Source organism: Nuphar pumila, chromosome 7, assembly GCF_984573655.1.
Source record: "Nuphar pumila chromosome 7, dmNupPumi1.hap1.1, whole genome shotgun sequence".
Lineage (NCBI taxonomy): Eukaryota > Viridiplantae > Streptophyta > Magnoliopsida > Nymphaeales > Nymphaeaceae > Nuphar > Nuphar pumila.
The window spans coordinates 107,153,828-107,180,803 of NC_143255.1; the positions used below are offsets into that span (position 1 = coordinate 107,153,828).

General features: G+C 36.1%; 2 protein-coding genes across 2 annotated transcripts in view; one reads left to right on the forward strand and one right to left on the reverse strand.

The window, feature by feature from the left end:
* The window catches only part of LOC149832810 (rac-like GTP-binding protein 6), a 256,990-nt gene that overhangs the window by 24,311 nt on the left and 205,703 nt on the right, over positions 1 to 26,976 (forward strand). The window lies entirely within an intron of this gene.
* The window catches only part of ATRAD17 (RADIATION SENSITIVE 17), a 64,470-nt gene that overhangs the window by 16,166 nt on the left and 21,328 nt on the right, over positions 1 to 26,976 (reverse strand). The window contains exons 6-9 of the mRNA XM_090014731.1: positions 25,036 to 25,092; positions 23,724 to 23,826; positions 22,375 to 22,685; positions 21,914 to 22,292 (exon numbers count right to left, since the gene is read on the reverse strand). Coding sequence (XP_089870857.1) covers positions 21,914 to 22,292; positions 22,375 to 22,685; positions 23,724 to 23,826; positions 25,036 to 25,092 — 850 coding nt within the window. The remainder of the gene's footprint in view (positions 1 to 21,913; positions 22,293 to 22,374; positions 22,686 to 23,723; positions 23,827 to 25,035; positions 25,093 to 26,976) is intronic.

A 26,976-nucleotide genomic window follows, 5' to 3' on the forward strand; every position in this document is an offset into this window, starting at 1 on the left:
ATTAAGATAGATGTTCAAGGTTATAAGAGGATAATATTAGCCGACTGTCACGAACAGATGTATATGCTTTAGAGAGTCACTTATGAGCAAGAACACCTTGAGAATGTGACCTCTTATAGGCCAATACAAATATACACAAGGATAAGCCACTTATGGGCTGAAACTTACATAAAAAAGGATCTTGTATTGGGGAAATTCCCTTGAGAAAAGAATACATAGAGAGGGGGGATCACCCCCATATATATACACATAGAGACGACTTTATAGAGCCATTGGGACCCACCCAATGGCTAGAAATATAGCCGTTGGGTATGATCCAACGTCTCTATGGAGTATTCCCAAAAAGCCCTTGAGGCTGGGAATATTTACAAAAGTAAATAAAAGGAAAATAAAAATACACTTATTGTGTGTTTACATGTGAAAAGACCAAAATACACCTGAATTATAAATATACAAAAAATATACTGAAATGAATATGTAAACATATATATATATATATATATATATATATATTACATTATTACATTTAACACTTCCTCTCAAGCTGATGGTGGTGTAAAAGTATCTTCAACAAGATACTTTAGTCGATAACACAATAACCTTGAGAATAAATGTGTGAACATACACACCCAAGAACACTTGTGCACAACAAGCACAACACACCGAATCACAAATGTGCAAATGCACTCATAAAATTCATAAACAACTAAAGAGGTTGGGCTATAATCCCAAATCCCTTAAGAAAATACAAGAGGAGCTGCCCATATATATAGGGCTTGGAGAAGGCCTTGGGAGGGGCTCCACATAGTCGTTGGAGCCCCTCCAACGGTCACAAATGTGACCGTTGGAGGGGTCCAACGACTAGTGGGTTGGGCCCCTCCCAATGCAAGTACAGTGCATTAAATGTAAAAAGAAAAAGGAATAAAGAAAAAAGAAAAAGAAAATAAATACAAAAACATATTCTCGAAAAAGAATGTGTAAAATTCCTAAACTACCCTTACTAGGAATATATATATTTTATATATATAATTGGTAAATACATATACATATATTATGGCAAGATGACCGAAAGTTTGCTAAGAAGGAAGTTGAACCGCGGAGCGCACAAGGCTTTAGTAAAGAAATCTGCCAACTGATATTCGGACGTGACATAAGGGAGATCAATAACTCCTCGGAGATATGCTTCACGAACATAGTGACAGTCCATTTCGATGTGTTTAGTCCGCTCATGAAAGGTGTGATTCTTTGCAATGTAGATTGCACTCTTGTTGTCGCAGCATAGCTTGGTGGGTCCTTCAATTTTTATCTCCATGTCTTCTAGCAGTTGGTGAATTCAAACAATCTTCATGGTAGTAGTGGCCATGGCACGATATTCAGCTTCAGTTGAAGAGAGCGACACTTTTTGTTGCTTCTTGCATCTCCACGAAATTAGTGAGTCTCCTAAGAACACATAGAAACCAGTGGTGGAGTGACGGTTATTTGGGTCACCTCCCCAATCTGAGTCAGTATAAGCAATCAATTTTAAGTCAGAAGAAGAGGACAGGAAAACTCCTTTATTTAGAGTACCCTTTATGTATCTTACAACTCGTAAGATGACACTCATGTGAACGGATGTAGGCGCATGCTGAAACTGACTTGCAGTGTAGACTGCATGGGATATATCTGGTCTGGTAATACTCAGATACATCAGAGATCCTACAAGCTGTCTGTAGGGTGTAGGATCCAAAAGGGGAACCCCGTCATCATTTTTCATCTTTGCTCCTACTACCGCAGGAGTTTCACAAAGCTTCTCATCTGTAATACCTGACCTGTCAATGATCTCAGAGGCAAGCTTAGTTTGAGATAAAAAATATCCTCTGAGAGAGTATGCTACTTCAATTCCCAAAAAATAAGTTAGAAAACCCAAGTCAGACATTTCAAATTTATCTTTTAAGATAGATTTTATACGCTTAACCCCGTTAGAATCACTCCCAGTGATGAGCTGTCATCAACATACAGAAGTAAAATTACAATCCCTGCATTGGATTTTCTAACAAATAGAGCAGTGTCAGTAAAACAAGAGGAAAAACCATTCTCAATCATAACAGAGTTAAATCTATCATACCAAGCCTTGGGAGCTTGTTTTAGGCCATAGAGTGCTTTCTGAAGACAAAGCACCTTTCCCTTAGGAGTCTCCATTCCAGGAGGAGCATCCATGTAAACTTCTTCACTTAAGTCGCCATTTAAAAAGGCATTTTTCACATCCATTTGATAGATGTTCCATTTGTTGATAGAGGCAACGGTTATAAGACATCGAACAGTGACCATACGAGCTACAGGAGCAAAAGTTTCTTCATAGTCAATACCATATTCTTGACTATATCCTTTTGCAACCAAGCGAGCTTTATACCTTTCAAGGGATCCATCACTTTTAGTTTTTACTTTGAAGACCCATCTGCACCCTATTGTTTTCTTGCCTTTAGGAAGATTTTGAAATTCCCAGGTTTTGGCTTTTCTTAGAGCCTCAATTTCATTGTCCATGGCATTAATCCATTCAGGGCACTTTCGTGCTTCTTCAAAATTTCTAGGTTCTATATATGAGTGGATGGCACTAAGGCAGGCTCTATATCTTGGTGAAAAAAAGTCATAGGAAATGAACCTAGAAGGAGGCCTTCTACTTCTCTCAGTTCTACGAGGGATCACTTCATTCTGAGAGGCACTAGAACTGGCATCATTATATCTGTCAAGAGCACTCCTAAAGTTGTTTTGATCTCTATGAGAGTAGGTGATAGGGTCTCTAGGTAATTCAATAGGTTGATGTGACGAAGGAGGCAAGGAGATGTTTTCCTCGGTTTCAAATTCATTTGGGTTACTTTGATCTGACTCATTATCACTAGTATCATCGTCCTTATTCAGTAAATCAAATAAAAAAGAATAATCCATATTTTCATTATGGGGGTCACAACGTTCAAATCCACTAATATTTTCCAAAAAACTCACGTTTCTAGACACATACAATTTATCACTTTTGATATCATAACAACGAAACCCTTTTTGGGTTTCAGAATAGCCAAGAAAGGCACAAGGAATGGCTTTGGGAGAAAGTTTGTCATTTTGTTGGAGAGTCAAAGCCCTCTTTTGGAGAAAGTACTTGTGGGATAGATCTCTTGAGGTGTACATTTTCTCAAAATATACCCAAGCTTCGGAAGCCCTTTTAAATTTGATGATATTGGCGTTTATCTTGGTCTCAACGGATGAAAAAATCCAAGATAAGATCTTGAAGTTCTTCATTTCCCAATCATCATGTTTCTTAGAATACTCTTCAAGGGCCTTTTGCCTTTCATCCCCTTCAAGGATCTTAATATCCCCTCCTTCAATAATGGTAATTTTGGGTTCCGGTTCCGGTATGGATCCATGAACGTAAAACCAAAGCCCCTTTCCTTTAATATGGGCTTCCATATTACCGGCCCAAACATGATAGTTTGAGCCATTAAGCTTAAACCCAAGAGAGAAATGGGAGTCTTTTTCGCCCATTAGAGAGGAAAGAATGCAAGGGATAGTACGTACCTTAATTACTTTTCGCATCTTTCTTGACAAGAGAGGCTCCTAAAATATTGCTCGAAGAAGGTCATCCTCTTTGATTTTAAAAAAACTTGAAGGCACGCTTTTCGAGAAATGCAAAAGAAGGCGAATCGCAATTCTTCTTCTTCAACGAAGCTCTGATACCATGTAAAAGTATCTTCAACAAGATACTTTAGTCGATAACACAATAACCTTGAGAATAAATGTGTGAACATACACACCCAAGAACACTTGTGCACAACAAGCACAACACACCGAATCACAAATGTGCAAATGCACTCATAAAATTCATAAACAACTAAAGAGGTTGGGCTATAATCCCAAATCCCTTAAGAAAATACAAGAGGAGCTGCCCATATATATAGGGCTTGGAGAAGGCCTTGGGAGGGGCTCCACATAGTCGTTGGAGCCCCTCCAACGGTCACAAATGTGACCGTTGGAGGGGTCCAACGACTAGTGGGTTGGGCCCCTCCCAATGCAAGTACAGTGCATTAAATGTAAAAAGAAAAAGGAATAAAGAAAAAAGAAAAAGAAAAGAAATACAAAAACATATTCTCGAAAAAGAATGTGTAAAATTCCTAAACTACCCTTGCTAGGAATATATATATTTTATATATAATTGGTAAATACATATACATATATTATATATATGTATATGTATTACCTTATATATATAAAATATATATGCAAAATTACAAGTTTGATTACATAATTTAACAGGTGGAATCATTGAAACTTTACCTAATAAGAAATGAAACCTTGGAGAAGGCAAGGCTTTTATGAAGTATGCAAATAGATATTATGAAGTCACATATGGTAGTGAAATAGTCTTTTTAAAAAATTCTTCACGAACATAATGACAGCCCATCTCAATATGTTTAGTATGTAATGAAGTGGGGCGGAAGCACCAATAACGCAAAAACACTCTTTAAAAGTGATCACAAGAGCCAAGAACACAAACACTAAAAGTGTATACAAAAAACCCACAAAAGGAGAAAATGACTTAAAGTCATAAGTTGGATATTATTGAAGAAAGAAAGAAGAGGGTGAAAACCCAATACCATTACAAGTGTGAGCCTCCTCTATTTATAGAGGAGGAGAGCTAAAAGAGGGACCATAAAGGGGGCTCCCTTCTAGTCGTTGGGAGCCCCAACGGTCATAAATATGATCGTTGGGGCCCCAACGACTAGATGGGTGGGGCCCCTTATGGTCCTCTAAAATGAAAAATAAGAAATAAAAAAAAGGAAAAGAAAAAGGGGAAAAGAAAGAAAAAAGAAAAAGTACAAAAGGAAAAGGTACATGGTAATTTACCAAAACACCCCTATCGGGTTTTGGGTTGTACAGAAAAAGAAAATGAAATAAATTATGTATATATACATATATGTATATATATATATATATATATATTTATATATACATAATTTAACATGCCCCCTCAAACTTTACGGGGAGAAGACCGAAAGTTTGTTAAGAAGAAACATAAATCGTGGAGTTGGGAGCGCTTTGGTGAAGAAGTCAGTCAGTTGATATTCTGAAGTAACATATGGTAATGTGATAGTTCCTCTGAGATATTCGTCTCGAACATAATGGCAATCTATTTCGATATGCTTGGTCCGCTCGTGAAAAGTATGATTGCTTGCAATGTATATCGCACTTTTGTTATCACAGCAGAGCTTGGTGGGAGAGGAAATGAGGACGCCCATACAATTTCCATAGTTGTCATTGTCATGGTCCGATATTCAGCTTCAATGGATGATAGTGAAACCTTCTGTTGCTTCTTGCATCTCCACGAAATGAGAGATTCACCTAAAAAAATGCAAAGACTAGTAGTTGAGATACGATCATTGGGATTTCCTCCCCAGTCAGCATCAGTAAAAGCAGTTAACTCAAGAGATGAAGAAGAGGATAAGAAGAGTCCCTTGGAGATGGTATTTTTGATGTATCGCACAATTCTCATTACGGCTGCCATATGAACCGAAGTAGGTGCATGCTGAAACTGGCTTGCTGCATGAACCGCATGAGCTATATCTGGAAGGGTGATGGATAGATAGGTGAGGGATCCAATTAATTGACGGTAGGGGGTTGGATCCTCGAGAAGAACACCATCCTCAAGTCTCAGTTTTGCATTGATAACTTTGGGAGTCTCAACTTTCTTTTCATCAAATATTCCTGACTTGGTACAAATGTCTGCAGCTAATTTCATTTGAGATAGGATGTATCCTCGCGCGGAATAAGCTACTTCAAATCCTAAAAAATATCTCAAGTATCCAAGGTCAGACATATCAAAAGTTTCTTTTAACATAGACTTTACATCATTACCCCCTTTTTTCACTCACAGTGATGATCATATTATCAACATATAACAGAAGAATAACAATGAAGTCACTTGTCTTCTTAACAAAAAGAGCAGTGTCAGTATAGCAGGAAGTAAATCTTAAATTGATTAATACATTACTAAACTTGTCATACCAAACTTTAGGAGCTTGCTTAAGTCCATATAAGGCCTTTTTTAATTTTAAAATATTTTCATTTAAATTCATACTTTGAGGAGGTTCCATATAAACTTCTTCATTTAAAAAGGCATTTTTGACATCAAGTTGAAAAATTGGCCATTTTTTAACAGAGGCTACTGCAATAAGAGCTCGAACACTAGTCATTCGAGCAACTGGGGCAAAAGTTTCATCATAATCTACCCCGTACTCTTGGGCATATCCTTTGACCAGTAACCTAGCCTTATATCTTTCTAATAAACCATCACTCTTAGTTTTTACTTTAAAAACCCATCTACATCCAATGGGTTTCTTGCCATTGGGTGGATTAATGATTTCCCAAGTTTGTGCCCTTTTAAGTGCATTAAGTTCTAGTTCCATTGCTTCATTCCAATGAGCATATTGTTTAGCATCATTGTAATGAGATGGTTCATGAAATGAGCGAAGAGCTAGTAGACATGCTCGAAAATTTGGAGACAAAAAATCATAAGATACAAATCTATTTGGTACTTTACAGATACGATTTGATCTTCTTTGAGAGGTTTCTTCAATCGACTCACTTTGAGAGAATTTTTCAAGGGCACAAGGTGGATTTCTTTCATTCCTTCTAAAGTAGACTTGTATTTGTCTTGATACATTTTCTTCTAAATTTTTGTCATCATTTGGATGTTCAAAATGATCTTCTATGAGAGGTTCACTAGGATCAGCATGATCATCTATGATGTTTTCTTGAGGTAACAAGTCAAAAAAAAAAAAAGAATAAGCAATATTTTCATTTGGTTTATGCGAAAAACCATTTTCTTCTTCTAGGAATGTGACATCTTTTGAGATATAAAGTTTGTTTTTGAGTATGTCAAAACATCGATAACCTTTTTGTTTTTCGTCATATCCTAAGAAAATACATTCAATAGCCCTAGGAGAAATTTTATCATTTTTGTGAGTTAGAACAAAGCATTTACATCCAAAAATTCTTAGTCTATTATAATCGGGAGACATATTGTAAAGTTTTTCAAATGGAGAAAGATTTTTCAAAGAAGATGAAGGGGTTCTGTTGATAAGGTATGTTGAGGTTAGAACCGCTTCAACCCAAAAGGATTTTGGAATATTTTTTGAAATTAATAAAGTTCTTGTGGTTTCTATTATGTGTCTATGTTTTCTTTCCGCAAGACCATTGTGTTGTGGAGTGTTGGGACAAGAACGTTGATGGCAAATTCCATTTTCTTTTAAATAGCTTTGAAATTCATTGGACATGTATTCGCCTCCCGAATCGGACCTAAGAATTGATAGATTTCCTAAAAATTGATTTTTGACCATTGCATGGAAATCTTTAAAGAAGGTGAAAACTTCGGATTTGCGACTTAAAAAGTAAATCCAAGTAAATCGAGTGAAGTCATCAATAAAGACTACATAGTACGAAAATCCTCCTTTGGATAAAATAGGGGAAGGTCCCCATACATCGGTATGAATAAGTTCAAAAGGTCGAGTGGTGAAATAATTTATTTGAGGGAATAGAATAGTTTTAGATTTCCCAAAAATGCAATCTTTACAAGTCATATGTTTGTCTTTACAAGTATTGTCCAAAAAAGGAAAAAGAGACATCTTTACAAAATTTGGATGACCAAGTCTCTCATACCAAATTCCAATACTTTTGTCCTTTATAAGATTGCAAAATGACTTTGGAGTTAGAGTCAAAAAGTCCATAAAATAAAGATCACCCCTTCTATGGCCTTGCCCAATCAGCTTCCCTGACTGGAGATCCTGCACGGTGCAATCTTTAGGTGAGAAAGAGACTTGGCATCCATGATCGGTGATTTGGGAAACAGAAAAAAGATTTAGATTAATCTTTGGAACGATTCTTACTTTAGGAACGAAAAACTTTTGAGAAGTTTTAAAATCAAGTGTTCTAATACTTTCAATTTTTAAAGATGTCCCATCGGCCGTTGAAACATAAGAAGATATGGGTTCAGAAAAAACATTAGAAAGAGAGTTTTTATGAGATGTCATATGAAAAGAAGCACCGGAGTCTAGTATCCACATACCTGGAGGTGATGAAGAATAGGCGATGGCGACTCTAGATGTTAAAGAAGAAGTCTTGAGAAGATGTTGGAGAACTTCGGAGATATGATTAAGAGTTTCTTTGATATCTCCCTCTTTGGCACTTTCTTCTTCCTTCTTTGGAGAATTTTCTCCAACTGCGGCCACTTTTCCCTTAAGCTTTGGACAAACCGGTCTAATGTGTCCCGGTTCATTACAATAGTGACAAATCACTCCCTTTCTAGACCCATTATTTTTGTTAAAGTGGGGAGGTCTATATGTTTTTACATTTGATCCGGGCCTAGTAACGGCCAAAACTTCATCACTGTTAATGCTTAGGCCAAGTCGAGTTTCTTCTTGGCATATTTCGGCAAGGGCGTCTTCAATGGATAATGCTTTACTTCTATGGAAAAGGGATGCCCTAACTTGTTCAAATTCCGGTCGAAGACCATGGAGAAATTGAAAAAAATGCTCCTTTTCAATTTGTTCCCTTCTCAACTCAATATCTTCCGGAGCCACCCATTTAGGCTCAAGAAGAACAAGTTCATCCCAAAGAGGGGTTAAAGAGCTAAAGTAGTCCCGGACACTCATATCCATTTGTTTAGTGGAACGGAGTTTTTCTTGACAAAAAAATTGTCTAGCAAGATCCTTTTGGGTATACATACCCTTAAGGAAGAACCATGCTTCATTGGCCCTTCTAAATTTAGCAATATTAGCACAATTTTTGAGGTCTACATTGTTCATAAACCATGCCAAAGTTTTGGCATGGTTACTTTCCCAATCCTCAACTTTGGATTGATGGTCATTGATAGCTTTGATGCGCTCATCGCCATCTAAAGCTTTTTCAACCTTATTTTGGATTTTAGTGAGAACAAGAGAGGGTTCGGGAGTAGTTCTCATAACAAAACCCCAAAGTTTCTTACCTCTTAGATGATTTTCCATAGCGGAGGCCCACATAAGATAATTGGACCCATTGAGCTTAAAAGAAAGCTCTACTTTAGAATCGCGTTCCATAGGTACCGAATAGTCTTCCTTTCTTCAAAAGCTTGAGAGGCACACATCCCAAGATAACAAAGATAAGCTCGATCACCAACCTCGCTCTGATACCATGTAATGAAGAGGGGCGGAAGCACCAATAACGCAAAAACACTCTTTAAGAGTGATCACAAGAGCCAAGAACACAAACACTAAAAGTGTATACAAAAAACCCACAAAAGGAGAAAATGACTTAAAGTCATAAGTTGGATATTATTGAAGAAAGAAAGAAGAGGGTGAAAACCCAATACCATTACAAGTGTGAGCCTCTATTTATAGAGGAGGAGAGCTAAAAGAGGGACCATAAAGGGGGCTCCCTTCTAGTCGTTGGGAGCCCCAACGGTCATAAATATGATCGTTGGGGCCCCAACGACTAGATGGGTGGGGCCCCTTATGGTCCTCCAAAATGAAAAATAAGAAATAAAAAAAAGGAAAACAAAAAGGGGAAAAGAAAGAAAAAAGAAAAAGTACAAAAGGGAAAAGGTACATGGTAATTTACCAAAACACCCCTATCGGGTTTTTGGTTGTACAGAAAAAGAAAATTAAATAAATTATGTATATATACATATATGTATATATATACTTATATATATACGTATGTATATATATATAAGTATATGTATATATACATAATTTAACATAGTACACTTATGAAAAGTGTGATTTTCAACAATGTAAATGGCATTTTTGTTATCACAACATAGTCTTGATGGCTTTGTCACAATTACTCCCATATCCTTGAGAAGACTCCTCAACCATACAATTTCAGTCGTGGTAGTTGTCTTAGCTCAATATTCGGCTTTTGTAGAGGATAAAAATATTTTTTTTGCTTCTTGCATTTCCATAATATCATGAAATCTCCAATAAAAACACAGAAACCAGTAGTTGAGCATCGATCATTTGGGTCTCCGCTCCAATCAGAGTCAGAATAAGCAATTAAATTAAGAGAAGACAAAGATAAAAATAATCATTTAGAAGAACTTTTCTAATATCTAATGATATGCATCACAATACTCATGTGCACGAAGTATGAGAGTGCTGAAATTGAATGGTTGTGTGAATTGCATGCGCTATGTCTGGTCTGGTAATAGTCAAGTACGTTAATGCCCCAATCATCTGCCGATATGATGTAGGATCTTCCAAAGGTTCTCCATCATCAATTTTCATCTTTGCATTTATCACTTCAGAAGTATCTACTTTTTTATCATGAGTAATTCCAGACCTATCAATAATTTCAGTTGCAAATTTGGATTGAGGCAACAGATATCCTCGAGGAGAATATGCAATCTCAATCCCTAAGAAAAATCTGAGAAAATCAAGGTCAATCACAAAGTTACCGGAAGCTTCTTAGGTAGGTGGGAAGCTCGCTTCCCGAAAACTCGCTTCGGAAGCGCGATACTCCGCACTTCCGAAACTTCATGGGAATCTCGATTCCCCCACGCTTCTTTTATGCTTCGTACACACATGGTCTATTCTTCCTATATGTTTTTCATGTATTTTCTCTCATGCTTTCACTTACTTTCCATGTACTTTCTTTAAATTAGTAACCATCATTGCTAGATTTTAACAAAAATTTAACTCTTTTAATGAAAAATCATGAAATATAAGAATGATCAATTTTATTTTAGTTTTTATTTGTTTCTTGTTCGATTCCTATTCAATTACCATATTGCTTCATTTTTTTAATATTTTTCTTTTAAATTGATATTTCGCTTCCCGCTCTATAAATTTTAAAATTCTTCGTTTCTCGCTTCTCGCTTCCACTTCCCGTATCGTTTCCTGCTTTCGCTTCCTATTTTGGCAACCTTGGATGCATCGAAATTCTTAACAAACAAAACAGTGTCAGTATAACAAAAAGTATATTCAAGCTTAAGCATAACAAAACTAAAGCGATCATACCAAGTTTTTGGAGCTTGTTCAAGACCATACTTAGCCTTTCTAAGACGTAGGAACATTATATCCAGAGGTGGATCCATATATACTTATTTTAAATTATCACTTAAAAATGCATTTTTAACATCCATTTGATAAATTAGTCACTTCCTAACAAAGATTATGGCCATGGAAATTGTAACAATAGTCATATGGGATACAAGAGCAAATGTTTCATCGTAGTTAATATCATATTCTTGAGCATATCCTTTAACAGCTAACCTAGCTGTATGCCTCTCCAGATATCCATCACGTTTAGTTTTGACTTTAAAAAATCCACCTATATCCTATTGATTTCTTGTTGGTTGGTATATCAGACAATTCTCAGGTTTGAGATTTTTTTAAGGCTCTAATTTTTTCACTCATAGCATTTTGTCACTCAAGATAGTCATTTGCTTGATTATATGTGGAAGGTTCATAGTATGAATAAATTTTTGTTAAACAAGCTCTATAGTGAGGTTCAAAAGGATCATATAGCACAAATCTATCTAGGACTCTCTGTCGTCTCTCTAAGTGCCTAATTCTTGTGGTTTCTTGTTCTTCTATAGTTGAATATTTTTCAAAAGCACTTGTTAACTATTTTGTCTTCTTTGATATTGAATGAAATTTGGATCATCGTGGGACTCAGTAGCTAGAGATTCGTTGCAAGTTATTTCATTCATGTCTTCATTTAATGGGGATATTTATAAAAACTAGTATTCACTTTCATCTTTGGATGAGACAGTGTCAAAGCCATTTTCTTGTTCTAGAAATGTGACATTCCTACAAACATAAAGCTTGTTATTTTTAGTATTATAACACCTATATCCTCTTTAGCTTTCTCCATATCCTAAGAATATACATGGAATAGTTTTAAAAGATAATTTATCATTCTTATGGGTGAGAATAAAGCATCTACACCCAAAGATCTAGGATAACCAAGAGACATTATAAATTTTTTCATGCTGTCAAAGATTTTAAATTTTTAAAGGTAGTCTACTTATAAGATATACGGAGGCGAGAGCTACTTCAACCCAAAAATATTTGGGAACACTTAGATATGAGAAAAGTTCTAGTGGTTTCTATTATGTGTCAATGTTTTCTTTCTACCAAACCATTTTGTTGTGGTGTATTAGCACGTGACCTTTGAGGAAGTATTCTATTTTCTCTTAGATATTGTTGAAAGTCATTAGACATATATTCATCCCTGAGTCAAAATGAAAAGAACTTTAAGAGATTTGTCACTAACTTATGAAAGTTTTTAAAATTCTCAAATACTTTATATTTATGTTTGATAAAATATATCCAAGTATAACGAGAGTAATCATCAACAAAAATAATACAATAAGTTTATCTTTATTAGAAGCAATAGGGGCAGGACCCCAAACATCAGAATGAATTAACTCAAGAGGTTTAGTAGCAGAGAAAGACCTTTCTTGATATGGAATTGATTTTTTTTTAAGAATACAATCTGTACAAGAGATTTGTTAAGTCCCTCAGATAAAGAATATTGGATAATTTATACATACTAGGGTGTCTTAGTTTTTTATGCCACAAAACTTTATCAAATTTTTTAACATTAAGACTAAAAGTCTTGACAAGAATTTTCAATTGATCCATATAGTACAAGTCTCCTTCTTTATGCCTTTCTCCAATCTGCCTCCTGAACTAGAGATCATGTATTAAGCATTGGTTGGAAGTAAAGGGAACTATGCATCCATAATCAGTGATTTGAGAAATAGAAAGTAAGTTTAAATTTAGTTTTGGAACAAATCTTATTTGAAGAATGCTAAAACTAGGATATTTTTCAAAAATTTCCAATTTCATTAATATCAAGAGAGGTTTCATCGACAGTGCAAACATTTTCCTTATTAGTAGAACTACAATTGAAAAGTATAGATTTATCATGTCATATGAAATGATGCACCAGAGGCTAAAAGCCAAGAAGTCATACCTAAAGTAGAAGAGGAGGAGATGGTGGCACCAGTCAAGGATTGTCCTTTTAGAAAAGGTTGCAATGCTTCCACAAGTTGAGAGAGATATATTTGAAATTGTCTTGTTTGAAGAGTCTTGGTTAACTTGTGAAGTACCAATTGTGGCAACCTTTCTTTTTTCTTTGTTCTTAAATTCCGAACAAAAAGGTTTGATATAACCCGATTTCCCACAATTATGACAAAAAATACCTCTTCTTTTCCTTCCATCTCCTTTACCCTCATACACACGATTCTTCCCATAGTTATTGTTCTTGTAAAAGTGTGGGGGTTAGTATTTGTGAGTGTTGGCTCCCAATTTTGAAACGACCAACACATTTTCCTTAGCTTCTCTTATTTCATTTTGAGACCTTAACCTAGTCTCTTTCATGCAAATTTGAGCTAAAACCTCTTGAATAAGAGAAAGTTCATATTGTCTTCTATGAATGATATTGCTTCTCATTTGCTCAAACTCGGGTCGCAACCCTCTCATAAATTGAAAAAATTGCTCATTGTTTATTTGCTTCTTTCTAAGTAGAGCATCATTCAGAGTTTCCCGAATGAGCTCTAACTTAGCCATTTAATCGCACAACTTTTTTAAAGAACCGAAGTACTCTCTAATACTCTTGTCTCCTTGTTTACAATTGTGAATCTTGTCATGAAGCTCACATCTAAATGCAATATTGCATTGAGTATATATTTGTTTGATGAAGAGTCATGCTTCATTGACTCGTTCAAACTCCAAAATAGTTTCACATGTATCTTCGTTTATACTTCGCATAAATGAGAAAAGTACCTTGGCAGGGGCAATTTCCCATTCCTTCAAGGCTTTCTTATAATCTATAAGAGATTTTTCCTTTTCTTTTTCTTTGAGAACTTCTTTAATGGTTTCATCGTTTTCTTTAATAGATTTTGTGAGAATGAGTTGTGGTTCTATTGTGGAATCATCAACATACTCCCATAATCTTTTACCAACAATGATTCTTTTAATAGTGTTGGCCCATAAGTTAAAGTTCTTTTCATCAAATTTGATTGGAACTACACTCACCACTTATTTTTCAGCCATAGAACCAAAGAGTACAAAACAAGAGGAAAGAAAAGAGGAAGAGGAATAAATAGTTGAGCAAACTTTCAACTTTCTTTTAAGCACCAATGTCTCTATGCATTCATAAAAATATCAATCTTCAAGAAGGTTGGTAGGCATGTTTCCCGAGGCAAGGCCCAATCTTCACACCACCTCAAAATATGCTTGAGAATGGGATGAATATCACAAAGGAGTCGATAGGCTTTGATACCATGTCACGAACCGATGTATATGGTTTAGAGAGCCACTTATGGGCAAGAAAACACTTTGAGAATGTGACCTCTTATGGGTCAATACAAAGATACACAAGGATAAGCCATTTATGGGCTGGAACTCACATAAAAAAGGATCTTGTATTAGGGAAATTCCCTTGAGAAAAGAATACATGGATAAGGGGCATCACCCCCTATATATACACATAGAGAGGGCTCTATAGAGCAATTGAGACCTATCCAACGGCTAGAAATATAGCCGTTGGGTAGGGTCCAACGACAATATGGAGTATTCCCAAACAGCCCTTGAGGCTGGGAATATTTATAAAAATAAATAAAATAAAAATAAAAATGCATTTATTGTGTGTTTACATGTGAAAAGACCAAAATATCCTTCAACTATAAATATACAGAAATGAATATGTATACATATATATGTTTACATTTATTACATTTGACACCAACCCCATATAGTTGGGATAAGGCTTGATGATGATGTATTGTGTGTACTGAAAAGAAGACATTATTATCTTCATTGTATGTCTGACCCGATCCATTTGTATAATGGATCGAGTCCAGATCCAGTTCTGGTATTGTAAATTATCATTTTGTAAAAGGGTATTTTCGTACCCTAATGTTTACACTTTATGTTAAATAGAATGAGAGGGCAGTCACGATGAACTGAACCCTCCTTTCATCTGGAATTTCTCTCTCCCTCTCTTCTCTTCTCTCACTGTAGATTAGGGTTTCATTCTTTCATGGTATCAGAGTAGGGCGTGAATCTGCGTGAAGAAAGCAAGGCGTGGATCTGCGTGAATCTGCGTGAAGAAAGCACAGCGTGCATCTGCGTGAATCTGGGTGTGAATACCCAGTGGAGAACGTCTGGTCGTGATTCAGCGTGATTCTGGAAGTTGCATCAGCTATCTGTCTCTCCTCTGCATCAGCGTGGATCTGCATCAGCGTGGATCTGCATCAGCTATCTGCGTGAATCTGGGTGTGAATACCCAGCGTGAATACCCAGTGGAGAATGTCTGGTCGTGAATCAGCGTGATTTCAGCGTGGATCTGCATAGCTATCTGCGTAAATCTGGGTGTGAATACCCAGCGTGAATACCAGCTTTTGTCACCAATCAGCGTGAATACCCAGCGTGATTCTGGAACCTTCATCTGTGTGTTTCTTTCAACAAAATCTGTGTCTAATAAAATCAGGTTCCCCCTTTCCTTTGTGAAAATTCGATCATATCTCTATCCGTGGTTAATTTCTGCTATTCTCTTGTTGTTTTTCCTACAGTTAATTTCTACTAATCATTGCCAATCTACCTCTCTTGATCTGTGATTTCCTCCTGCTGTTTTTCTTACTGATTTTCCCTGTATTCAATATGTGTTTTCCTGCTACCTGCTAATCCCTGTCAATCTGTAATTTTCTTTCTTCTACTTTGCATCTTTTGTTGAATCTAAAGAGAACTGTCTGCTAGCAGCCATCTGTCTTTCCTAATCTGAAGAAGTTAGCCGAGTTCTTTGTTTTACCTAAGTGTCAGTTCAATCATATTCATCAAATGGAATTCACTCACGGGCAATCATGTCTGTCCTCAAGTTTTCTTGGTCAACTAGTTTCTGAAAAATTGAATAACTGCAATTTCTTAACCTGGAAAAGACAGATTATTCTGTTTATAAAGAGTCAGGACCTCTCTGGTCACTTGGATGGATCAGTCCCATCGCCTCCAGAATTTCTTTCGCAAGAAAAGGCGGACGATAAAGGAGAACAATCTGTTGTTCTTCACAAGAATCCAGAATATGTTGCTTGGATGAAGAGAGATCAATCGCTAGTGGCATACATCACTTCAACTCTTTCACAGGAGGTCCTTATTGCTCTTCCTGATGATTGTTCGGCAAAGGAACTGTGGGATATGTTAGTTCAAACATATTCACAAATTTCTGAGGCAAGAATCATGTTTCTTAAGCGAGAATTTCAAATGCTGAAGAAAGATTCCATGTCTATTATGGAATACCTGAATAAAATGAAAGGCATCACAGATCAGTTGGCGGTTGTTGGGTGTCTTGTCAGTGAAAAAGATAAAGTACAACAAACCTTGAGTGGATTGGGGCCAGACTATCATGTTATGACGACAACCTTACTATGTCTACCAGAACTTCCAAAGTTTGAAGATCTTCGTGCAAAATTATTGCAATATGAGATGAATCTGAAAGGTTCCTCTGAAACCTCCCATGGGAATTCCGGGACACAAGATGTGCTGGCTATGGGAATGAGTTATGGTCGAGGTAGAGGAAGTTCCTTTCGAGGAAAAGGAGGCCAAGGGAGAAATAACTATGGAGGTCGTGGCATTCTTTCAACACCCAATGTCCAGGGACAACGACCCATTCCCACCTGTTTCCTATGCAACAAGAAAGGGCACATTAAAGCGAATTGTTGGTTTAATCCCCAAAACAAAGGGAAAGCTCCACAAGCAGAGGCAAAAAAGGATGGAGAAGTAAAAGAGTTACTGTTGGCAGCTTTGGCAGGATTAAATATGAAGCAAAATGACAAAGGAATTTGGTATGTCGACTCCGGAGCAGCTACTCATGTTACAGGTGATGTAGGTAAGCTCTTGACTCTTACACCTTATGTTGGAAAGAATAGCATAGTCACAGGAGATGGATCCCATCATGCCATCTCACACACTGGAAATGCCATTATACACATGTAAAAATCCTCTCTTAAACTTTCAAGTGTCATCCATGCTCCTAATATTCAAAAGAACATTGTTTCTGTCTCAAAACTTGTTGATGATGCTAATGCTTCAGTCGAATTTACTCCCTCTTCTGTTTATGTCAAGGATCTTCGCACGAGGAGGATATTCGCTGAAGGACAACGATGGGGCAACATGTACATCTTCCAAGAAGATCCTTCCTTCATTCATTCCAACTATTCATCCTTGAAGCCTCACCAACGTCAAGTCTTTGATTCTGATTTTATATTTAATGTTTGTGAAAGTAATAAGCCAAGACTTTGGCATAGTCGTCTTGGCCATTGTGGTCGCCATTTCATTGAAAAACTTGTCATGAATAATCTTATTCCTAAGTCCAGTCTGAGTTCAGAAGTCGTTGATACAAAATGTTCCAGTTGTCATCTATGTAAGAGTCATGTTTTACCTTTTGCTTCCATTAATAAAAGAGCTTCAAGGTCATTTGAGGTCATTTGTTCAGATGTCTGGGGGCCTGCTCCAATTACTTCTTTTTCTGACAGTAAATACTATCTTATTTTCATTGATAGTTACTCACGTTACACTTGGATATTCTTTATGAAGCACAAATCAGAAGTTTTTGGATTGTTCCAGAAATTTCACTCTTTTGTTCAAAATCATTTCTCTATCAACATTCTTAATTTCCAGTGTGATGGAGGCGGTGAATTCTCCTCGAGTGATTTTGTTAATTTTCTTCAACATAATGGGATAAAGAGAAGAGTGTCTTGCCCTCATACACCTCAACAAAATGGGATTGCTGAGAGGAAGCATCGACATATTGTTGAGACTGCGATCAGCATGATGCACGGGAGCAATCTCCCATTATCATTATGGACTGAGGCTTTCCACTCCACAGTTCATGTGACAAATCGCTTGCCCATGAATATCTTAGAGAATAAGTTACCATACTTCTCGCTTTTTGGCATACAACCTAATTATCATGAATTACGTGTGTTTGGGTCTGTTTGTTATGTGCACATTGATAGCTCTCTCAGGCACAAGTTCCAAGATAAGGCTTTGAAATGCAGGTTTATAGGATATGCAGAAGATTACAAAGGGTACAGGTGCTATGATCCCCTGAGTAAGCGTGTCAAAATATCAAGGAATGTTATTTTCGATGAAATGAACTTTGCCGATCAGGATACTAATTCAACTATGGTAGATACTGATAACTCAAGCTCCAGCATTGAGGTATACTACCCATGGTTAAATTCAGAACTCTTCTCCAACGGTACAGTAGACTGTCCAGAAAATTGCAGTCAAAATGAGCCACATGAGGATTCAGCCAATGAGACTCAAACGAAGGAAACTGTCACATATGACTTGGAGCCAACAAGGTATAAGGGAATTGTGTACACTCGGCGAGAGAAAGAGCCCTCATTCATTCCTTGTACGAACACGGATCCATCTGGAAATATCAGAAGATCTTCACGGATTCGACATCCGCTTGACAGATGGGTAAGTTATAAAAAAAATTTCAATGGATTTTCAGTTATTCTTGACATCCATAAGTAAAGAGGATGAGCCTCTTATGTTCTATCAAGCTGCGAGCTCTAGAAGATGGGTAGAAGCAATGAATGAAGAAATGGAGGCCTTACATGAATGTGGTACATGGGAGATTGTGCCTAGACCACTGAACAAAAATGTCGTTGGGTCAAAATGGGTGTACAAGATAAAATATAAACCAAATGGGAGCATCGAAAGGTACAAGGCTCGACTTGTAGCTAAGGGATTCACACAAGAGGAAGGCCAAGACTTTGATGAAACTTTTAGTCCTGTTGTTAAGATGGGGACTATTCGTATTGTGTTGAGTCTAGCCATTAAACATGGATGGACATTGAGTCAGCTGGATGTAAAAAATGCTTTTCTGCACGGGGATTTAAAAGAAGAGGTCTACATGGAACAACCCACTGGGTATGCAGAACGAGACGCCAAAAAATATGTATGCAAATTAAAGAGAGCACTCTATGGTTTGAAACAAGCTTCTCGTTCCTGGTTCGACAGTTTTTCTCTAGAAATACAACGGCATGGCTTTACTAGGTCTCTTCTGGATTACTCATTATTCATTCACAATGAACAAGGAGTTACTACTCTTCTGTTGATATATGTAGATGATATCATCATCACAGGGAATTGTAAAAGCCACATTGAGCAGGTGAAGAAGTTATTAAATCAGAGATTTAAGATGAAAGATTTGGGAGAGCTGCGATATTTTCTTGGGGTAGAAGTTGATAACAAGAATGATACACTTACCCTTACTCAACACAAATATACGCTGGACATTCTCGGCAGAGCAGGCATGACAGATTGTAAACCGTTAACAACTCCAAGTGTCATTCATCAGAAATCGAGTTCGCAAGAAGGAGATATATATGGAGATCCCACTAAGTATCACAGTTTAGTTGGCATGTTGCAATACCTGACTTTTACTAGACCTGACATAGTATATTCGGTTAATCAGGTATCCCAGTTTATGCATGAACCTCGTGTGTCACATATGGAGGCAGTCAAACGTATACTTCGCTACCTAAAGGGTACAGTGGGTGATGGGCTGGTATACAAAGGCAAGGAAGAATTAGATCCAGGTGGGGGCCATGAGATTATTACTTATGCTGATGCTGATTGGGCGGGGGATCCAGACGAACGACGATCAGTATCCGGTTATTGCAGCTTCATTGGGCCAAACTTGGTATCCTGGAGCAGTAGAAAACAAAAGGCAGTTGCTAGATCGAGCACTGAGGCCGAATACAGATCGATGGCCACTGCCACGGCCGAGGGTACATGGATAAGACATCTTCTGACTGAAATGGGAGAGCCGATTGCTCGATCACTGTTGCTGTGTGACAATCAAAGTGCCATCAACATGTCATTCAATCCCATTCACCATAGTCGAGCAAAGCACATTGAAATAGATCAACATTTTATTAGGAAAAAGGTTGAAGACAAAGAGATTGAGCCCATGTATGTGTCAACAAAAGAACAAGTTGCTGATATCCTCACTTTAGGGTTAACAAAGGATAGATTTTGGTTTTTGAAGAACAAGTTGTTCATGGTCCAACACCATGCACAACTTGAGGGAGGCTAAAAAGAAGACATTATTATCTTCATTGTATGTCTGACCCGATCCATTTGTATAATGGATCGGGTCCAGATCCAGTTCATGTATTGTAAATTATCATTTTGTAAAAGGGTATTTTCGTACCCTAATGTTTACACTTTATGTTAAATAGAATGAGAGGGCAGTCACGATGAACTGAACCCTCCTTTCATCTGGAATTTCTCTCTCCCTCTCTTCTCTTCTCTCACTGTAGATTAGGGTTTCATTCTTTCATGTACCTCGTTGTTGTGTCAGTTCAAATTGCTGGTTTATGAGTGCAGTGTTGGCACTTGGTTGGGCTCTAACTGACATTTGTATGGTCTTGGGCTCTATGAGTGTGTTGCATCACTCATTCCTTTTAGCTGGTAGTTATGGTTATTGTGTTGGATCATTGTATCAATCTTTATTTGTGATGGCTAAACTATTGTTTGTTTCTGACCACAATGGTTGTGACTAGTTCTAAATATATGCCAAAAACAACTTGAAAAAGATGGAAGTTTTAAATGATAAGCTCATTACAATAATATTAGACATACATGCTGATAAGAACACCCATGATTATGAAAAGCAAAAAATGAAAGAAAATGGAAGGGGGCTGCTTGACCCCAAGATATAGGAGGTCTTCTATGACGCATAATGATTCTTGGAGGGGCGAATTATACTGTTTTACACACAATACCAAGTAAAAACATATTTTATCACATAAGGATACAATTTCTACAACATTTTATCACATGAGGATATGATTTCTACAACATTATATATACATATGTATAGGTGCATAAATAAGGATCACATAAATTACAAAAGTAATGGACTTAAAGGATATATATATATATATATGTATGTATATATATATGTATGTATATATATATATGTATGTATGTATGTGTGTATGTATGTATGTATGTGTGTATGTCATGATTTGGTGTGAATGACTACTAGATGTTAGTTACATATTTCTTTCAACTTGTTTATTTCTGCACCAATGTGCATATATAAGATGTGCTTCCTCTGTTTATGCTACTGAACTTATCAAAATAAAAATTCTACATACAACTCCAATATTAAGAAATAAATCCTACATTGAGCTTATTGTAGATAAGTATCGTTGTGGTTAAGATACTAGAATGTTTATTCATTGGTCACACATAATATATGGGAGCACACTTTCTCTAGTCAGAAGCAGGCTCACATCTATCTAGGAGACTGAATCAGCCCCTGATGCACGAAGTGCAACAAGTACCATCAAGAATCCGACCATTTAGTGTCCCTACATACAAAGCTGTTCTTTTCCTTTTTATTATGAGCTGCAAGCATTACGGCCTGTAAGGCTGTAACTCATTGTTGTGCATTAGATGTGCATACTTTTGTATACAGGGAAGAACCCCATTATGGAGAATAAATCTTTTTATTTTTTCTCCATTGATATTTCCAGTGACTCCCTTATAGTAGAAGCATGAGAAGAAAATTTAAAAATAACAAATGATACGGAACCATTTGAAAAGTTTCAAACTCAAGCATAAAAAGGATAGCAATGAGGAACCAGCACTACCAGTAACAACATTCATCCCTTTGTTCAATGTTTTCACAGATCACCCAAAAAAAAATCATTATCAGAAAAGCTGAATGAAAGAATCCTATGATTTGCCACATAAAATTGCAAAGGAGAACTATCACAGCAACTATAATAACATACCCTTGTCTACAGCAGTTACCAGTCTGATTTGCTACTTAGAGTTGTAGATAACATCATTAAACAGCAATTATAATAACATACCCTTATCTGCAGCAGTATCCATATGCCTTTTGTTGTGCAGAAACTTCCCCAGTCCATGAAATAGAGACAATGTTTCATCTCTACCAACTGCAAATGGGATGTTGCCTTCATCAAAATCATATGTGCTGCTTTGATTTGAAAATAAACACTCAGATTTATCCTTTGTACTTGAGATAACCAGATTGGACAAAGGCGAAGAAAGCATAAGGTCTACTCTCAGAGAAAAATATTGCAAAGACATTATTGCATGTCTGATGTCACCCCCGCTTCCCTTAGCTATATGATCCATCCATGCAGGGGAGATACTGAACTTCTCTTCTTTGCATATTCTAGCAAGTACCTTCTTAATAGAGTTTATTGTAATAGGATTAAATGCCACCTGCAAGGGGTTTCAAATTTTTTGAAAAGGTTCAACTGAGAACAAGGGAATGAAGCACTTGTTAAATTATTTGGAAGACTACCTTGGCAACACCAAATCTCTCAAGGTATGAGACTAGTTCTTCCCCATAACGTGATGCAGTGTAACCAATTTCAGATGTATTACATTCAGTGATTGATATAATTGTTGGATATTGAGCAGACTGGGCAAGCCACTGCAAACATTTACTGAGTCTTCCATAAGAATCCCTTCTGCTAGTCAAAGGAAGATCATCAATCAGCAACACCACAGAATTTTTTGAAAATCCATCAGAGTCAGATGGTAGCAATGGATACTTCTGAATCCCTTTCACAAAAGCTTCAAAATCATCCAACTTGGATATGTATGGTAGGCCTGGACGTCATATGAATACTAACCATAAGACAATAGAATTACCCAAAAAAGAACAGAAATAAGAGAAAGAGAATAGTCATTCTGCATAACAATGAGAAACTTCTTTATATGCCATAGCTGTTTGGTGAGCTGAAACCAAATCTTTGCAATTACTCATATATATATATATATATATATATATATATATATATATATATATATATATATATATATATATCAAGCATTGAGATTATTATGTTCAAAACAGACAGCCTGTTAAGTGTCATTTGCACCAATATCAACTTGCTGACAAAAGAAATAAGAGAAAAAATCACAAGCAAAGAATGAATTTCAATTTGGACAGGCAACCAAAAAACTACCAGATTAGTGATTATACTTGGAAATTAATTTAATACATCAATGGCAAATTCAGCAATTGTTGGGTAGAATTACAGGATGATAGTAAAATACACAATCTAATAAAGACAAATAATTGTATCTGATACAAACATAACAAACCTCATTCTAATCCTTTTAACTTTGGATAACCTACTTCCATAAAAATAAGAACATTTTAAATGTTAAAAGAATATGGCTTGAGAACCATACTGATGAAGGCGTTCATTTATTTCAAATAAAATGTCAAAGGACTTTATATGACCATGGTCAAATATGCCATCTGCATTCAATTAATCATGTTCCTCCACTTCCTAGAGTTGTAAATAGAAGCTCTTTGAATTGAACCAAAAAAAAAATTGTTCATATCCTATAACTACTTTAACCAGGTGTAACTGACAGATTCATGATGAAATTCTCTGGTGCCATAGCATCATTGATACACAGTTCTTTTGTCCACTATAATCAAAAGCTGCATCCGCAGTAGTAATACTAGTCTAGAAAAATTCATTTGAAGCATTTTAATTTCTTCAGTGCAGAGTCACTTGGAAAATAAAATGTTAAACTAAATGGTCTATGATTTACATGATGAAAACTACATGTATGCTATCTCAGTGAACAGCTACCATCCAACAGCTCATACATAGATTCATAGATGATGACCTGACTTAGCAGAATGGTTATATTCTTGCCAAAGGGTAGGAATTGGAGTCTTCCATTCACAAACTTCTGCTCCAAGGTTGGACGCAAGAACATAAACTGTAGCCTGCAAGAGATCATATGGCACCAAGTTTAATGTGAAATAATTAGGTGAACCGTGAAAACGCAGTCTTTACATCAGAATAAAATGGAACCCTATATCACATAGAACATTCTAGTTTATTTTAACAAGTGGATAGCACATGTTTGTGGCTCAAAATAATTAATGCCGCCTACAAACTATCACACAAAGGAAATATCATATGCTTCCTCGATCATTAATTAGAAACAAGTCAAGAATCAGATACCTTGTCTCGTATACATAATCTGTTGTTGCCTAGTCTGCAGAATGTTATTCAAACAACAATAACCCTTAGCCAGATAACAAATGTTTATCCAGGCTAATAATGAACCTACTTCATCTATCACTTTTGAAAATCCATTGAACCATGCCCTTGGTGCTTGCTTCAAGTCATAAGCAGATGTATTCAATTAAGAGACCAATTGCTCTGGATCATCTTTATTTTAACTCCAGCTTGAAACCATAGCCACAAATTTCATTTTTGGGATATTCTGAAAAAAGGAAAATCTTGGGGACAGGTGATGCATGAAGGGTATTGGCTTTATAGGAATAGTCCCATATCGAAAAGAATGCAGAGAGAGGCCCTCACACAAATTACAAAAGGAGGGCCTCCCTTCATTTCATCACAAAAGTGTCTACCCACATCAAGTAGGCAGAGTTTAATGCTTCTCACATTTGAGTCGAAAAAGAATATTCTGTTTTCTATTTTAACCATCTTATCATGATTTTTTCAATAAGTCATGATAAATATGCAATATATTGGATTTCAGAAATAGATCAAGTTGTTTAAATTGTATTCTTTCATTTAATGAATTCATCACGTCTTTTCGTGATAAATTCGAAATATCACTAATATTTGTGACTATGGTTTTAATGTATGCCCGCAGTACTGTGCGGCCATATAAACAACCTCGCCAATCACCATCTTGCAGTCTATGGTTTCCAATCACTTTTTATGTGCTTTATAAACCTCACTTTTGAACAAGTCCATGTAGTTTTTTATCTACAACTCAAAGTTTAAATGACAAAACCAGAAAGTTCACACACTTCAGAAACATATATATGGCTTTGATTTTTTAAGTTCAAACTAAAAAATCAACATATTTGCAAGTACAAAATTTAAATATTATTGCCCAATGAAATATGAATTATTGAAAACTTAAAAAGAACAAACATGAGAATAATAGAAGATACCGATTTTCCAATCCCTGCCTGTCCAGTAATAACAAGAACATTATCACCGCATTTTTCCTACAAACATAAAGAAAGAAAAAGTCTATCACTCATTGCAAGTTTTTAGACTGTGTCATAACGAAATAAGCAGAATAATAAATATCACAAAAATATTAATGAGTAGAAAAAATAAAACAAGACAGATGGAAGCTATTAAACCATAGTTCGCAAACTCGGATCAGGATCGCCTGACCATTGACTTGCGAGTCAGCGGGTTGACTCGGTAGCTCGGACGAGTTAGGACATGAATCTTTTAGTGTTAAGACATGGACAAAATCAAACTCCAAATTGTATAATCACTAAATTTAGCACATGACATCAATGGCTAAGCTATTTAAGTATTGAACTATACATAATTGTTGATATTATGATTTAAAAAATAGATGATTCTTTATAAAAATTATCCTTTTATAAGCATTATGCATTAAAACCACAAAATGCATGACAAAAGACACATAAGTGGCATGCGGATCAGTGGTCCTGAATCGGTGACCCAGTTGGAGTCTGATCCGAGTCGACTGGGGCGATTACCGAGTCAACTCGTTGGGTGCCAACTATGTATTAAACATTGAAAGCACATGCACACCCACACAAACCTACACATGCACCAACGTACAAAAACACAATTCTAGCCATTTTTTATAACAAACACATCAGTTACCTGCCTGATGCCAAAAGTATGGTAACAAAACAAAAATGTATTAAAAATGGAAAACCCTTAAAAACTTCAAGGCAAGGTTGTAAAAAAAGTATCGTAACCCGTATTGGCTGGGCCCAAAATAAGATACATATCGTAAAAAATCATATGTTTTAAATAAAAAAATAAAAAAAAAAATCTAAAAAATTCATAACACAAGAAACAATGATGAATAGCATAAGATAAAACTATAATATCACATATCAAAACAATTATGTGCTATGAATAGCATGCATAAAGCACAGAACAATCAATAATCAAGATAATATGCTAATAAATGGCATGTGTATCTCACAAGAAAAGTGAAAACTATGAAATAATATGCATATTAAAAATCAAATCTAAGCTAATAAATCACAAGATTCATAATAATGTGTGTTTACATAAACAAAAAAATATCATAGTGTTTTTTGAATACTTAAAAATTTTACATAACCAATTTTTTACAAAATTCAAACAAAAATGAATTAGATAATGTCAACCATGAGTATCACCAGCATCTTCCTTTTTTTGCAAAAAATCTCCCTAAAGCACTCTTAAGCTCCTTAGAGATGAATATGAACTAGCCCCAAGGGACCTTATATGTTTTTGAAAAAAAAATTGAAATGAGTGCACTTATATTGCATTTATAGCATATCTTAAGATATGCCATGGTACGGAGTGCATCGTAAGATACAGGGGTGTATCTTATGTGAACACCCCCATAGATACGATATGTATCATAGTGTATGTACAATACTTACAACACTGCCTCAAGGAAAGCCTATCTTTTTTACCAGTGGATTTCAACAATGGGAAGGCATTGGGTTTTGTGATTGTTGTTTTGTCCCATGGATACAGCTGAGGATAGGGGGATATGGCCATTTTTATGAAGTTCTCAACATGACTTGTATATAAAGGACTACAGAATGGGAGTCAAAATGGAGTATCTATGTGACATAGTTTGTCCTAGTCTTCTTAACCAATCCAATGAGTTTTCACTGACTTACATGCTGGAAACTCGTAGGACGTGTAAGGAAATGAGAGCCTCCAAATCACCAAAGTGAACACTCAAAAAGAGTCACAAGGTCCACTAAAATACCAAAGTGAACACACAAATAGCCACAAATAGGCTCACACACAAAACCCACCAAAGGGGGTCAACACAAGGACAAAAAAATATTATTTTATTGATGTTGATCCATACAAGAAGCATAGAAAATGAG